This window comes from Chrysochloris asiatica, unplaced genomic scaffold (genome assembly GCF_000296735.1).
Source record: "Chrysochloris asiatica unplaced genomic scaffold, ChrAsi1.0 scaffold00136, whole genome shotgun sequence".
Classification (NCBI taxonomy): Eukaryota; Metazoa; Chordata; class Mammalia; order Afrosoricida; family Chrysochloridae; genus Chrysochloris; species Chrysochloris asiatica.
The window spans coordinates 5,048,605-5,064,751 of NW_006408654.1; the positions used below are offsets into that span (position 1 = coordinate 5,048,605).

At 38.5% G+C, this 16,147-nt stretch overlaps 1 protein-coding gene across 1 annotated transcript in view; it reads right to left on the bottom strand.

Annotated features, from left to right (window-relative positions):
• Positions 1-16,147, bottom strand: part of SLC9A9 (solute carrier family 9, subfamily A (NHE9, cation proton antiporter 9), member 9) — a 1,149,796-nt gene that overhangs the window by 1,096,401 nt on the left and 37,248 nt on the right. Inside the window, exon 2 of the mRNA XM_006869862.1 lies at positions 8,911-9,113. Coding sequence (XP_006869924.1) covers positions 8,911-9,113 — 203 coding nt within the window. The remainder of the gene's footprint in view (positions 1-8,910; positions 9,114-16,147) is intronic.

A 16,147-nucleotide genomic window follows, 5' to 3' on the forward strand; every position in this document is an offset into this window, starting at 1 on the left:
CTGACCTTAAGGTTCGCAGCCCGATTCGTAAGGAGTAGAAAGCCTCATCTTTCTCCCGCGGAGCAGCTGGTAGTTTCGAACTGCTGGCCTTAAGGTTCGCAGCCCGATTCGTAACCACTACGCTACCAGAGCTCCTAGACATGGATATACCCATGGAATTCCAGACCGAGTGATGCTAAAAGGAGACAAGAACATTTCTCCATAGCACACACAGAGAAAAAGCTTTTTCTTAAAGCCAGCTGTGGGTTAAGACTGCAAAGCCGTTTGAACTGCAAGGTCGGCAGTTCAAGCTCACCAGCTGCTCATTGGAAACCCTATACAGGGTCACTATGGGTCGGAATCAACTCGATGACACTTAACAACAACAACAAAACCAGCACTGTGCACTTGGACTTGTAGCTTCCTAAACTATGAAAGAATAAATATCTGGTTGTTAAAGCCATCCACTGTGATAGATCTGTTATAGCAGCACTATGACAGTATCTCTCTTCAAAAACAAGATTTGTACTTTCCATTGACATGAAACTTGTAATGGTTAGTAGATATTTTGATATGCTTTATTAAATTTCACAATAAATTAATGTTTGTAAAGTGATTGTATAATATGTTTAAAAATATTTAAAGCTATCTGGAGATCTGCATAACAATAGAAACAAATGGTGTTAAAAACACTGACTGAATAAATACAGAACAGCACAGTTTAGTTTGATCCTCTTTGAAGATTGCTTTGAGTACATAATAGGTTCATAATGTATAGAAAAATACTGTTTTCACACATCTTTAAGAGAAATTTTTTTTCTTTTCTACATTTTTATCTTTGTTGAGCACTAAACAAAACAAGCCGTGCATATGGTATTTTCTAAAATTTTTATAAGATTACACATTGCACAAGATCACAGAACACTGTTGCTTATCTAAATGCCAACAATTCTCATATTTTCCAGTTTTATACCTTCTTATAAAAGTATAAAACTTCTCATGAAATCATGAAGCCCAGTTTTATTTCCAAGCATGCCAATGTCTAACAACCCAGAAATACATGTGCTCTTACAAATTCTTCTAAGAGGCCATTACATAGCACAAGAATTCATTTCAGCCTTTCCAAATCCTGAATTTAGAAATTCCATCCAAGCCCCTAAAGTACTTATTTCTAATTGGGAGTAAAATGCATTTCTCATCCTTTTTCTTGAGAAACAAAGGTCAGCTATCCCTTTTATTATATATCATAAAGGGCCTCACCCTGGTGTGGTTCCACAAATGACCTCTAAGATTTGCAGGACTAGCTCTCTTCCTGTAGCCCTGACCATCTTCCTCTCTTTCTGACCCCAGTCCTCATTTCCTTCCGCCGCCTATCTAAGTGAGAAATGTCCCAGACCTCAGCCCCAGGCATACTATTCTGCTCTTCTCACAGTGGCTCTTGCAGAACCTGTCCAGTAGTGTGAGGAAAGATAAAGTACTCAGGACTTAGCGTCAAGTACAGGGGTCATGGTTCTATCTCTGCTCTAATCAGTAGTGAGGCTCTGGAGCCACCATGTAATTTCTCATTAATTTATTATCTGTATTAAAATTAAACAATATGTCAGTTATCTTTAAGCATCCTGAGTGCTAAAATTGTATTACCTTCATTAGGATAATTTTTAAATACTATATATAAGAGGGCTTCAAAAATTCATGAACAAATTTTATTGTCTTTGATCTATTTTTTTCATGAACTTTTTGAAGTCTTAATCTATTTTTCTATGTTCTCATACTATTTTTAATATATTTATTCATTGATCCATTCACCAACAATTTACACAGTGCCTAGTATGTGTTAAGTCTAGTATGTTGTTGTTGTCAGGTGCCATTGTGACCTGACTCATTGTGACCCCATGTACAGAAGAATGAAACAATATCTGATCCTGGGCCAACCTCACTACCACTGCCACATTTGACGCCACCAATGATGCCACCTGGCTGATCCATCTCGTTGGTGGTCTTCCTTTTTTTCTCTGACCCTCCACTTTACCCAGCATTATCCTTCTCCAATGACTGTTCCCTCCTGACAACATGTCCAAAGTATGAGAGACAAAGCTCAGCCATCCTGGCCTTCAAGGAGCACTCTGGCTGCACTTCTTCCAAAACAGATCTATTGGTTCTTTTGGCAGTCCATGGCACTTTCAGTATTCTCCCCCAACACCACAACTCAAAGGCATCAATTCTTCTATGATCTTCCTTATTCACTGTCCAGCTTTCGCATCCATATGAGGTTATTGAAAATACCATGACTTGGGTCAGGCACACCTTAGTCCTCAAGCTGACATCTCTGCTCTTCAACACTTTAAAAAGTTCCTGTGCAGCAGATTTGCCCAATGCAATACGTCGTCTGATCTCTTGACTGCTGCTTCCGTGAGTGTTGATAGTTGATCCAAGAAGAATGAAGTCCTTGACAACTTCAATCTTTTCTCCATTGATAAGAATGTTGTTTATTGGTCCAGTGGTGAGGATTTTTATTTTCTTGACATTGAGATGCAATCCATACTGAAGGCTGTGCTCTTTGATCTTCATCAGTAAATGTTTCAAGTCTTCTTCACTTTCAGCAAGCAAGGTTGTATCATCTGCATATCGCAGGTTGTTAATAAGTCTTCCTCCAATCCTGACACCACGTTTTTCTTCATAGAACCCAGCTTCTCGTATTATTTGCTCAGCATACTGGTTGAATAAGTATGGGAAAGAACACACTCTTGTCGCACACCTTTCCCAATTTTAAAACATTCAGTGTTCCCATGCTCTGTTTGAACAGCTGCTTCTTGGTCCAGGTACAGATTTCTCAGAAGTACAATTAAGTGTTCTGGAATACTCATACTTCTCAATGTTGTCCATAGCTTGTCATGATCCATACAATCGAAAGCCTTTGCGTAGTCAATAAAGCACAGGTAAACATCCTTCTGATATTCTCTGCTTTCAGCCAAGATCCATCAGACATCAGCAATGATATCTCTCGTTCCACAGCCTATTCTGAATCCGGCCTGAATCTCTGTCAATGTATGCTTGCAGCCATTTCTCTATTACCTTTAGCAAAACTTTATTCACTTGAGATATCAAAAAGATTGTCTGATGATTTTCGAATTCTGTTGGGTCACCTCTCTTTGGAATGGGCACAAATATGGATCTCTTCCAATCAGTCAGCCAAATAGATAGTATAGGCTTTGGGAATACATAGGGTTTTTATAATTAAAAAAAAAAAAAAGGCATAATCTGCCCTCGTGAAGTTTGCAGTCCCATGCAAAATAAGCAATGTGAAAATGGAGATAGACAAGCAACCAAATACATATATAATTTCAGGTAGTGCTGAGTGCTATGAAAACAATCAAGCAAAATGTTGTGTAAGAAACAAAACATTTCCGAAGAGATGGGATTTCAAGTCAAGGTTTGATTTCAAGTCAAAGAATGAGAGAAAGCCTCATATATGAAAAGCAGGAATAAGAGAACTTTAGGCAAAAAGAATGGCATGTGTATATTTCCTTAAGTAAGAAGAGCTTGGTGTGTTAAAGGAACAAAATACAAGGGGCCAACCGTGGATCTAAGAATAAGAAGCATCTCTGCCCACACTGTTTTCAATGAACTTAATGTAAATAATCAGTGGTTCCCATATTTGTTTGCCCATTAGAATCACCTAAAATTTTTCTAAAAATTCCTTAGCTCAGGACAGACCCCAAACCAAAGAAATCACACATTCTAGATATGAAACACAGGTATCTATAATTCTAGTTATTGGTTTATATTTTTCAAATCTAAAATATTACTGGCTTGAAATGAATCAAGTCAGGTGTTTTTCTGACACTTATGGTGACCCCTGTATGCAAAGTAGAATGGCTCTACAGGAATTTTCAAGGTTGTGACCTTTCAGAAGCAGATCACCAACTGCTTATGTCCACCCCGGCGACTCCTTTGCTCAAATTAGGTGATTACTATATGCACATCCAGGTCATTATCATCTATCTTCTTCCACAAATCTTTTTCCATCACTTCTACCATGTTGTTTTTAGCTGACATCAAGTAGGCTCCAACTCAAAATGACCAGAAGGAAACATTGCCCAGTCTTGCACCATTTCACTATTATTGTTATGCTTGAGCACATTGCTGCAGCCACAGCGTCCATGCATCTTGTTGAAAGGTCTTCTTCACTTTCCAGTAACCCTCTACCAAGCATGATGTCCTTCTCCAGGACTAGTCCCTCCTAATAACATGTACAAAGTAAATGAGGCCATCCTTGCTTTGTAGTCTATAATATCCATTTAGAGTTCGATTATCTACAGCTTTATAATATACACTGATCATTTCTTCAGAAATGGAAGTCAAATCAATGAATAAAATAAACATATATTTCATTAACCCAAGTGTATAGTAATCATTTAAGCATTGTCAATTAGTAGCAATGGGAGCTTTATCAGTAGAGGTCATGGCAGTGGCTGTGTTACTGATTGTGTTGGTGGTGGTGACAATGGTAGTGGCAGTAGGAATATTAGTGGTTGTGGTTGTTAAATGTCATTGATTTGATCCTATCACATAGCAAACCTGTGTAGAGTGGCACTGCTGGTTAATGCACTAGACTGCAAGATTGGTTTGAACTTCAAGGTCAGCGGTTTAAGCTCACCACCTGCTCCTTGGAAACGCTGTACAGGGTTGCTTAACACATAACAACAACCATTGTTAGTCCCTGCATTTACTACTAGATGTCACTACGATGACTATCACTGCCACTGTAACTACCCTCGACACTACTACTGCCACTACCGTTGCCACAAACTGTCATGATCACTTCTACTGTCGCATTTAATACCACTACCACTCCGACTCCCACCATGGCCTACTAGGTCATTACTACCACTGAGTACCATAGTAACTGCTGCTAACCCTGCTACCATTACCACTGTTATCATGGGGTCTTGGTGTGCTGTTGTAGGATAAGTACTACACAACTAACCACAAGCTTGCCAGTTCAAAACCACCAGCTAATCTTCCACATTGGCAGATAAGCCACAAATATACATAAAGACACACGCTGACCATTTATTTCCAGATTCTTTTCCACTTAAGAATTTCTAATATCCTAAGACCCCCAACAAGATGGATTGGCCAAGTGGCAGCATCGATAGACTCAAGCATGGCAACAGTAGTGAGGTTGGCCCAGGATTGGGCAGTGTTTCGTTCTGCTGTCCATAAGGTCGCTATGGGTTGGTACCGACTTGATGGCACCTAACAACAACAACAAAGTGTTCCCACAAACACCAGCCCCAACCCGCAGAGACTAAAGGATTTACTCTGGAGTCATCTTTTGTCAACCAGGGGTGGTTGGAGCAACAAATGCTAATTGTGACTCAATGAGTCACATGATAAATCTTTGGGTTTATCTAGAAAATACGTGAGTCATTCAAGATCAGCTAAACATTTTGTCTGCAGAACTCATAATCTATGCTTTTGAAAAACCAAGAAGGTCCCAGGAATACATCTTTTGTTTTAGTTTATCAACAGCAAACATTTCACTTTGGCTGCTGATTTAGAGATCCCCAACGAGATGGATTGGCCAAGTGGTAGCATCGATGGACTCAAGTGTGGCAACAGTAATGAGGTTAGCCCAGGATTGGGCAGTGTTTTGTTCTGCTGTGCATAAGGTCACTATGGGTCGGTACCAACTCGATGGCATCTAACTACCACAACATGGTAGCATAGTGGTTACGAGTCAGCCTGTTAACCTCAAGATCTGCAGTTAGAAACCACCAGCCATTCCATGGTAGAAAGATGAGGCTTTCAGCTCCCTTAAGGTTTACAGCCTCAGCAACCCTATGCAGGGTTGCTATGGGTCAGAACCAAGCGACTCCATGGCACAAAACTACCACCACCACCATCATGCCCAGGTGTGGTGCTTTGGATTAATGCGCTGGACTGCAGTGTTGGTTTGAACTTCAAGGTCAGTGGTTCAAGCTCACCAGCCCTCCACAAAAAACCAATACAGGGCACCTATGAGTAGGAACCAACTCAACAGTACTGAACAACAACACAAGTGTCAGTGTAATAATAATAAAAATTCTGATAAGGCATGTATTGACAAGCCTACTAGAAAAAAGCATTATTTATTATCAGCATCTTTGGAGGTTGTATTGAATTGAATTGTGTCCACACCCATCCCCCCATGCCCCCAAAATATGTGTCAACTTGGCTAGGTCATGATTCTCAGTGATTGGGCACTTATGTAATGATATAATCCTCCCCCCACTATGTGATCTGATGTGATCAGTTAATCAGTTATAAGAGGACTAGGGTGGGATGCCACACCATTACTTGAGTCACATACCTAATTCAATATAAGGAGTGTTTCCCTGGGTGTGGCATGTATCCCCTTATGCCTTACAGAGATAAAGGAGACAGAAGTGAACAGAGAAGCGAGACCTGCCTTCTACAAAGAAAGAAGAGGGGTGTGTCCTTTGGAGCTGTGTTAAGAACCTTCTAGACACCAGGAAATATTGATGCCAAGACACAGGAAATTCCTCAAAGAACACTGGACCCACAAATATTGAAAGGAGACAAGGACAGCCCCTGCAGCAAGCCGAGAGAAAAAGCCTTCCCTGTATAGTTGGCATCCTGAATTTGAGCTGTTAGCCTCCTAAACTGTGAGAGAATGCATTTCTATTTGTTCAAGCCATCCACTTGTGGTATTTCTGCTAGAAAAAAACACTAGATAACCAAGACAGAGGTCAAACTTTTGGAAAATGTAGATAAAATTGGGTTGGAGAGTGAGGAAATACTTTATGTCTTAGTTTTATCTAGTGCTGCTATAACAGAATTAACACAAGTGGATAAATTTCTTCTGTCTTGGCATCAATTTTCCTCTGGCTCTAAGAACTTCACATTGCAGGGACCCCAGGTCTGAAGGTACACTCCATTCCCAGCTCTTCATTTTTGGTGGCAGTGAGTCCCTCTTTCTCTGCTCAATTATCTTTCCTTCTAAATCTCAAGAGATTGAGGTAAGATATAATAACCAATCCTGTAGATTGCATCTTGTCTCCTTAATGTCATAGAAGTGAGGATTTACAACACACTGGATAATCACAACAGATCAGGGCTTATCACATCAGATCATACCATGGGGTTGACTGTGTTATATTACATCTCATCATGGAGGTGATAACAATATCTTAACTGCTAAACCACTGGCCCAGCCAAGCTTAGCTATCACAATTTGTCTCCAGGTACTAACCAAAGATAAAATTGAAAAGTCTGTTCTAAATAAAACTACTATACTGCTAACAAGGCCATTTTATGAATTATTTGTTTCAGGATAGACTGTTTTTCATGTAAACAGAGGATTCATTTGAAGAGACCATCCAAATGTGCAGAAGATCCAGAAGTTGTTCCTGTTTATTTGCAAAATTTTTAACTTCCTTGCTGAGTGCTTCACTTTTGTAAGTCTGACTTAGGCTAATGTTATAATAAGTTTGACTTTCCGGAGCCCTCACTGCATGTCAGAAGGAAGTTGATCTAGAAATGTGCTGGTGAAAGATAACATGGAAAAATTTACCATCAATTACCCAAAACATCTGAATGACAAAAAAAAAAAAAAAAAAAAAAGGCAGATCAAATACCTCCCCTCCTGCCCTAAATCCTTCCAAATTGAAAGGGGGTGAGGTGGGGTGGTGGTGGAGAATATTTTTAAAAGAAAATGAAATCCCTAAAGGGTAAAAATAATAAAAATGTACTTTCATAATATCAAGGAACTTCTCAGCTCTGATCCAACAATATCTAGAATAAGTCCTTGTTCTTGCATTAGGTGATGTAAGAAAAGCTTGTTGGAGAATTTTTTCTTTAAAAAGAATTCACTTATGCCAGGAATGATTCAGGGCACACAAGACACCACAAAAGGTAACCTCACCTGTTTTCTGACCCAGAGTCCTGAGATCAAAAGGAAGATTTCCATCCAATAACTGAAGTGGTTCACAAATAAAACCATGTTTTTTCACTAATAAAAATAATTTTTAAAACATGAATTACTTCATATTTTCTTCTTTACTTAAAAACCAACTCTTTATATAAATTTTTAGAACTAAACAATGTCATCAATATCTGTTGAGACTGATTGTGTGTCAGTGTATTTGTAAAGTCAGATGATTGGTAGTTTGTGTTGGCAGCCCAAAGTCAGTCATCCTAGATCAAGGTTCATAGGTGGAAATGTTTTCATTTCCATCCATTTTTCCTTTGATTTGAGGAAGATTTGTACCCAGTAGCCAGCTGACAATCAGTACAATGGCACTTAAAACCTATCTGCAAGAACTTGAGTCAAGTATCATGAAAGTGGAATTATTATTCTCTTTTTACCTAATTGTGGCTTGCAGAAACAATTATATTGACAATAATTTTCCTTAACTTCTAGGAGAAATATAATCAACTGAACTTACAATAAGAGTATAATTCAAGGTATTACCCCTTAATCAAGTAAATTATCCCAACAATGTGTTTTCAAAAAAGGAAATTTTCTATATATGAGTTTTATATATGCAAGGCTATCATCTTTATAGAAGCAGACTGCCACATCTTTCCTCCACAGCTGATGGTGGGTTCAAAGTGTTAATCTTTTGTTTAGCAGTTAAGTGCTTAAACCATTGTGCCAACAGGACTCTTTGAATTATCTAGGGAGTCTCATATATGATGCAATAGGTTTGTATTCAACTGCTGACTTAATGGTTGAACCAGCCCAGTGGTACCATGGAAGAAAAGGTGTGACAATATGCTTCCATTAAGATGACATTCAAGAAAACCCTTTAGTGCAGTTCTACTCTGTAACACATCAGAATGGGTTCCATGACAACTAACAACAACATGTGATGCAATTATTTATACTGGAAAACAAAAACATGTGATTGAACAAGATCTTACCTTTTCAAGTATAGCGTTGCCTTGGTGAGGACTGATATTATGCTGGCTTATTTCTCTTTTGAATTTGTATTCATAAACTTGGTCAGTGATATTAATTAGCAAGGTTGATGGGCTGAAGGCCAGTTTTCCACAGTCGTAGACAGTTCCACTTTCAAAATCAGTTGGTGCTGTAGCATATCGTAGAATTAATCCCATTATGAGGCCTAAAATAAAGAATAAATTTATGGTTAGAAGTCCAGTGCTTATCCTACAGCATCATACCAGTATTGGATTCTGTTTTATATGATTTGGAATCTATATCAGTGGCAGAGAAAGGGTTGGACTATTACATGGTTTAGAAGGTCAATCACTCTTTCATAGAGAACATCCAATGGACACTATCACTTGAATACCCAGAAGATACCCTCCTTTTTTCTTCTTAATGGATGCACAATTTTTGGAGAGAATAGTTAACCACCTAATCTACCCACCTGACTACTACAATAAAATCCTTGCTTCTATGATAGACATTGAATAATCTAACCATACAGAAGGGAGATGGAATTCCCTTTGGAGAATGTTTCTGGTCCACAGATTAGTATATGATTTAAAATAGATCAGACTAAAACTAAATCCATTGTTACCAAGACTAAAAGTATATACTTTTTTTTCTGTGTTCAAGAGGAAAGATGTTTATGTTCTTTCCCTTAAGATATGATCAAGGCCAGTTGCTTTAATAGTTTTTGCTTGAAGATACCTTATGATTACAGTGGGTTCCAGCCTAAGAACAAAGTCAAAACATTGCAGATTGTAGGACCAAGATACAGATAGGACCAGATGATAGATGATCTCATTAAGTCACCAAATCAACCCATCCTAGAACTACTCTAATTCTAGATTTCTTATTATGTAATAAAGAATATTCTCTAATTTTTCCAAACAATTTTCTTTTCAAAACAAAAGTTTTTGTTTACCTGCAATCAAACCCATTCTAATGACTCAACATTCATGTAGTAAATAAATAATCTAAGTGACAATCCATGACTTTTAAAATTACAAATGCTGTTAGAATGCTCATAGTAATCTGACAGCTATGGATTTAAAAATATTGTATTAGGCAGTTCTACACTCCACAGGGTTGCTCTGAGTTGGAATCAACTCCACAGCAATGGATCTATTTATTAACAAACAGCAAAAGACCTTTAGGTTTCTAAACGGTTTGGACTGGGCTGGTAGCCAAAACATTGATTGATGGTAGCCAAAACATTGATGATTCAAATCTACCCAAGGGCACCACTGAAGAAAGAGAACTGGTGATCTGCCTTCATAAGTAGTACAGCCAAGAAAATCCAAGGAGGCAGTTCTACTCTATAACACTTGGGGTCTCCTAAGTCACAAATCAAAAACAAAATCAATAACAATAAAATAAGAACTAATGTAGGTATTTTAGGAAAATTAAACAACACATGTCAAAACAAACATTAGTCATCTTACCTTACCACTCCCTTGCAAACTCAGTAATCTAAAAACCTTATAAATTGTATACTAAACATATTTTGGTGTGCATTTTATGCCAGATATTTAAAGATTTTTTTTTAAATCCATCCTAACCTTACAGAAGCTCATGTTTGTATAAGAGAAGACAAGTAGGCAAATTATAATAATAAAATGTGACATGTGCTATGACATCTGGTAAGCATATTATTCAGGTATAGCCAAAGACATTCCAAAGCTCCTTGAAGGATGCAAATAGTAAGTTGAATCTTAAAAGTTTACATAAGATTTGTCAAGATGAGCTGAATAAGAGAATGAATTAGGATCCAGGTTGTGTATGGCAGCTCATGATTGCAGCTCAGACACCTAAAAGTTCACCAGAACATATGTTCCTCCACTCTGTAGAACTATTGTTGGGAAGCAGCTGCTCAGCTATGAATTACATTTCCCAGTCGTCTTTCACCATGTTCTTACCAACAGAATATAGAAGAAAGTACTGTTTGTGACTTCTAGGCATCAGTACAGATAAAGTAGATGAAATCACTCCCTCCTCTTTTCCCATCTATCTTCTGGATGGGGATAAATTTGGGGACCTGGTAACATAGTAAGTTAATAGTTGGGTTGCTAACCATAAGGTCAGTAGTTTGAATCTACCAGCTGTTCCTATGGAGAAAGATCAGGCTTTCTGCCCCCATAAGAGATTTATAGCCTTAAAAACTTTATACACGGTCACTATAAGTCATAACAGACTGAACAGCACACAACTACCAAGAACAATGTAGATGGAGTTATCAGACTTAAATAGACTGGATCCCTGAGATATCAGATGGAAGAAAACCATTCACCAACTAGGATTACCAGGAATACCTGCTTTGACCACAACTTGTCTGTCAGTTTGTCATACTGTGGGAGCTAACATGTTACCATGATGCTAGAAGTGGTACAGAAATCATGGGAAAATATCATTAATATCATATGCAAGTAAAATTTTGCTAAAGATAAGTTTTAAATGGCTGGAAAAGTACATTGGCAGGAGACTACCAGAGATTCAAGGACGATTCAGATGAGAACACGGAATGAGGAATATCATTGCTGACATCGGGAGGATCATGGCTCAAATTACAGAATAACACAGTTATGTTTAATTGTGCTTTACTGACTATGCAAAGGCTTTAGACTGTGGAATTCATGACAAGCTATGGATAGCATTGAGAATTATGAGTATTCCAAACACTTAACTGTGCTCTTGAGGAACCCATACATAGACGAAAAGGCAGTCATTTGAGCAGAACAAGGGGACACTGAATGGTTTAAAATTAGGAAAGGTGTGTGCCAGAGTTGTATTCTTTCACCATATTTATTCAATATGTATGCTGAACAAATAATCTGAGACATTGGATTATATGAAGAAAAACGTAGCATTAGGATTGGAGGAAGATTCATTAACAACATGTGATCTGCAGATGATTCAACCATAACTGAAAGTATTCAACCATTGCTGAAAGTAAAGAGGACTTAAGATACTTACTGATGAAAATCAAAGACTATAGCCTTCAGTGTGAGTTGCACCTCAATGTAAAGAAAAAAAAAAAAAAAAAAATCCTTACAACAAGACCAGTAAAAATCATGATAAATGGAGAAAAGTTTAAAGTTGTAAAATATTTTGCTTTGATCCACTATCAACACTCAAGGAAACAGCAGTCAAGCAATCAAACAATGTATGGCATTAGGCAAATCTGCTGCACAAGACTTCTTTAAAGTGTTCAAGAACAATAATGCTAGCTTGGGGACTAAGACGCATCTGATCCATGCACGGTATTTTCAATAGCTTCATACACATGTGAAAGTTAAGCAATGAATAAGGAAGACCACAGAAGAACTAATGCATTTGAGTTCTGGTGTTTTAGAAGAATATTGAAAGTACTGTGGTCTGCCAGAAGAACAAAACACTTCTGTAGTGGAAGAAGTACAGCCAGAATGCTTCTTAGAAGCCAGGATGGTAAGTCTTCATCCCTCATACATTGGGCATATCATCAGGATGGACCAGTACCTGAAGAAGGACATCATGCTTGGTAAATTGAAGGGTCAGTGAAAAAGAGGAAGACCCTAAACAAGATGTATTGACACAGTGGCAACAGCAATGGGCTCAAGCATAACAATTGTGAGGATGGCACAAAACCAGGCAATGTTTCATTCTGTTGTGCATAGGGTGCTATGAGTCAGAACCACCTCGATGGTATCTAATAATAATAACATCAAGCGGGCAAAATATTGAATGATGTAGGAAGCATCCAAAGAATACTGTGACAGGAGACTTCTGGTTCCCCACTGTGGCCAGACGACACGGGTAAGGGGAGCTCCAGGGACAAGGGAGGGTTTTCTCACAAAGGAAACCATCCTGTAGCAGACCTACAACCTTCCAACCATCAAAAGACCTAGGGCTTCAACCTCCTGAATCTGTTTTTTGTTTTTTTTTAAAATCACACTACTGAGGAATTACTGGCATTTTAAACTTTTGCCTGCCACTGCATGCAGCGACTGCCCCAACCCCTGTAAAGCTTGGAGGGCCGGGATGAAGCCAGCCCATTCAGAGAGCAGTGCTTCCAGTAAAGGGGAATCATGAACAAAGCTGCAAGAGACAAGAAAAAAAAAAAAAAGATCCCTAACCTAGTGTGTAATCTCAGCACACATAGTAGGCAAGAAAATCAGTTTACCCAGGACACAGAGAGAAGGAGAAATAAGGGGACTTTCTGACATCATCAGATGCGGCCTCCACCCTGCCCTATTAAAACGCACGTGCCCACGATCCGCGTGTGCCCCCACCCCCGCCATTCCAGACTGCGCCCGCATGCACGCCCCCACTGCCACCAACCCTGCTGGACCGCACGTGCTCCCCCACCGCCACCACCCCCCCCCGTCAGATTGTGTGCATGCCCCCACCACGGCCTCCACGTAGACAAGACCTAACCACACCTAATAAACAATACAGACAATAAGGGAGCCCTATCTCCTGATCATATCAATAATAATTATAATAAAATAAAAATAATCATTCCCAATAAGAAACAATTAACATTATCGAAACATGTCCAAAAGCAGAAGAGAGCAGCAGATGCAAATGAGCTGGAGATAGACAAAGGTTTTATAGAGGAGGAGTGGCTTCTGGATATGCCTGAAAGGGAATTCAGAAGAATGATGTGGAAACAAATTGGTTTCCGAAAAAGGGTCAAGGCAAATAAAGAAGAAATAAGGAAAGTACTGCAGGAACAATCTAATAGGATTGACACAGCATTGAAAACTATTCAAAACCTGCAAAAAGATGCCCAGGTGATCAATGATAAGATATCAGAAATAGACAATAGCCTGAAAGGGGAAAGGAGCAGACTAGAAGAGATGGGAGCCAGAACTAGTGAACTGGAAGACAAATCTCTCAATACTGCCAAGATAGAACAGCAAACAGCTAAAAGAATAAAACAATCTGAAGAGAGTCTAAAATTCATGCTGGATAACACGAAGAGGAATAATGTAAGAATTATTGGCACTGCGGAACAAGAAGAATCAAAGAAGTCCACAGAGGAGATAGTTGAAGAGCTTCTGAAGAAAACGTCCCTAACATCTTAAAAGATGAGAAGATAAACATTCAAGAAGCCCAACATACCCCATGAAGGATAGACCCCAAAAGAAAGTCTCCAAGACAATAATAAAGCTCTCAAAAACAAAAGACAAGGACAGAATACTAAAAGTGGCCAGGGAGAAGAGAAATATAACTTATAAAGGCAAACAAATTAGATTAAGCACGGACTATTCAGAACAAATCATGCAGGCAAGAAGGCATTGGGGAGACATATACAAAACCCTGCAAGAAAAAAAGTCAACCAAGAATCATCTATCCAGCAAAACTATCAATCAAATATGATGGCACAATCAAAACATTCCAGGATAAACAGAATTTGAGGGATTTTACCAAAACCAACCCAGCACTTATATCCTAAAGGGAGTTCTGGGGATGGAGAACCAACAAGAACAGATGACAAACAGAGATTAACAAGTATGGCAACACCACCTGGAATACAGCCAACAGAAAGCAGAGTCCAGACCAGAACAAGACTACAACAACAAACTCAAAAGAGCCCAGAGATCAACTGAAGGACATAAACATATCAATGTCAAAGAAGGGACAAATGCAGCAACAGAAGCCCAGGTAGTGGAGATGCCAGGTAAATTACAGGTTGCAATGGAGTATCCTAAATGCAGAGAAAAGCTAGTACACTACAAGGTAACCCCAAAGAAAGTTAACACTCCACGACATATCATGAAAATGAATTCCCAAACAGAACAAGCGAAGAAAGAAACTAGGAAGAAACCGATGAGAATCAACTCAAAAAACACAAACCCAATACAAGAAGGAAAGCAGAACCAAAGAACAAACAACACCGCCAAAAAAGTAACATAATGACAGTAATCAACCCATACTTATCGATAATTACATTGAATGTCAATGGATTGAATGCACCAGTCAAGAGACAAAGAGTGGCAGAATGGATAAAAAAAACAAGATCCATCAATATGCTGCCTGAAAGATACATACCTTACACACAAAGACAAAAACAGACTAAGAGTCAAAGGATGGAAAAAAATTTACCAAGCCAACAGCAGCAGTAAGCAAGCAGGAGTCATGATACTTATCTCCGACAAAGTAGACTTTAAGAAAAAAACAAGCATAAGAGACAAAGGACACTATCTCAAGATCAAAGGGTCAATTGAGCAAGACGACATAACCATAATAAATATATACGCTCCCAATGAAAGAGCACCAAGATACATGAAGCAACCCTTAATGGATTTGAAGAAAGAAATATGTAAATCCACAATTATAGTATCCCACAAAAGGGATAGAACAACCAGAAAGAAACTCAACAATGCTACAGAGGAACTAAACAACACAATTAACCAACTTGACCTCATAGATGTATACAGAGCATTCTATCCAACAACAGCACAATACACATTCTTCTCCAGTACACATGGAACATTTTTCCAGAATTGACCATGTGTTAGGCCACAAAGCAAGACACCATAAATTCACAACCATCAAAATTCTACAGAGCATCTTCTCAGAACACAATGCTATAAAACTAGAAATCAACAATAAGAAGGCCAAAACAATAAAGTCGAATACATGGAAACTGGAAAACACCCTGCTGAAAAGCGACTGGGTAAAAGAAGAAATTAAACGTGAATTCACAAATTTCCTAGACACAAACGAGAATGAAAACACAACATACCAAAATCTTTGGGACCCGGCGAAAGCAGTCCTGAGAGGTCAATTTATTGCGATAAATGCACATATTCAAAAAGAGGAAAGAGCCAGAATCAAAACATTAACACAGCACCTTCAACAACTAGAAGCAGACCAGCAGAGGGAACCTACAGTCACCAAAAAAGGGAAATAATAAAGATAAGAGCACAAATAAAGGAGATGGAAACCCGAAAAACTATAGAAAGAATCAACAGGAAAAGAAGCTGGTTCTTTGAAAGAATTAATAAAATTGACAAACCACTGGCAAAACTAATTAAAGAAAAGAGGGAGAGGACACAAATCATTCGCATTAGAAACCACATAGGTGAAGTCACAACAGAACCAAACGAAATCAAAAAGATAATAACAGAATACTATGAAGAGCTATATTCCAACAAATTTGAAAATTTGGATGAGATGGATACATTTCTAGAAAAACATGACCTACCTAAACTTACTCAGACT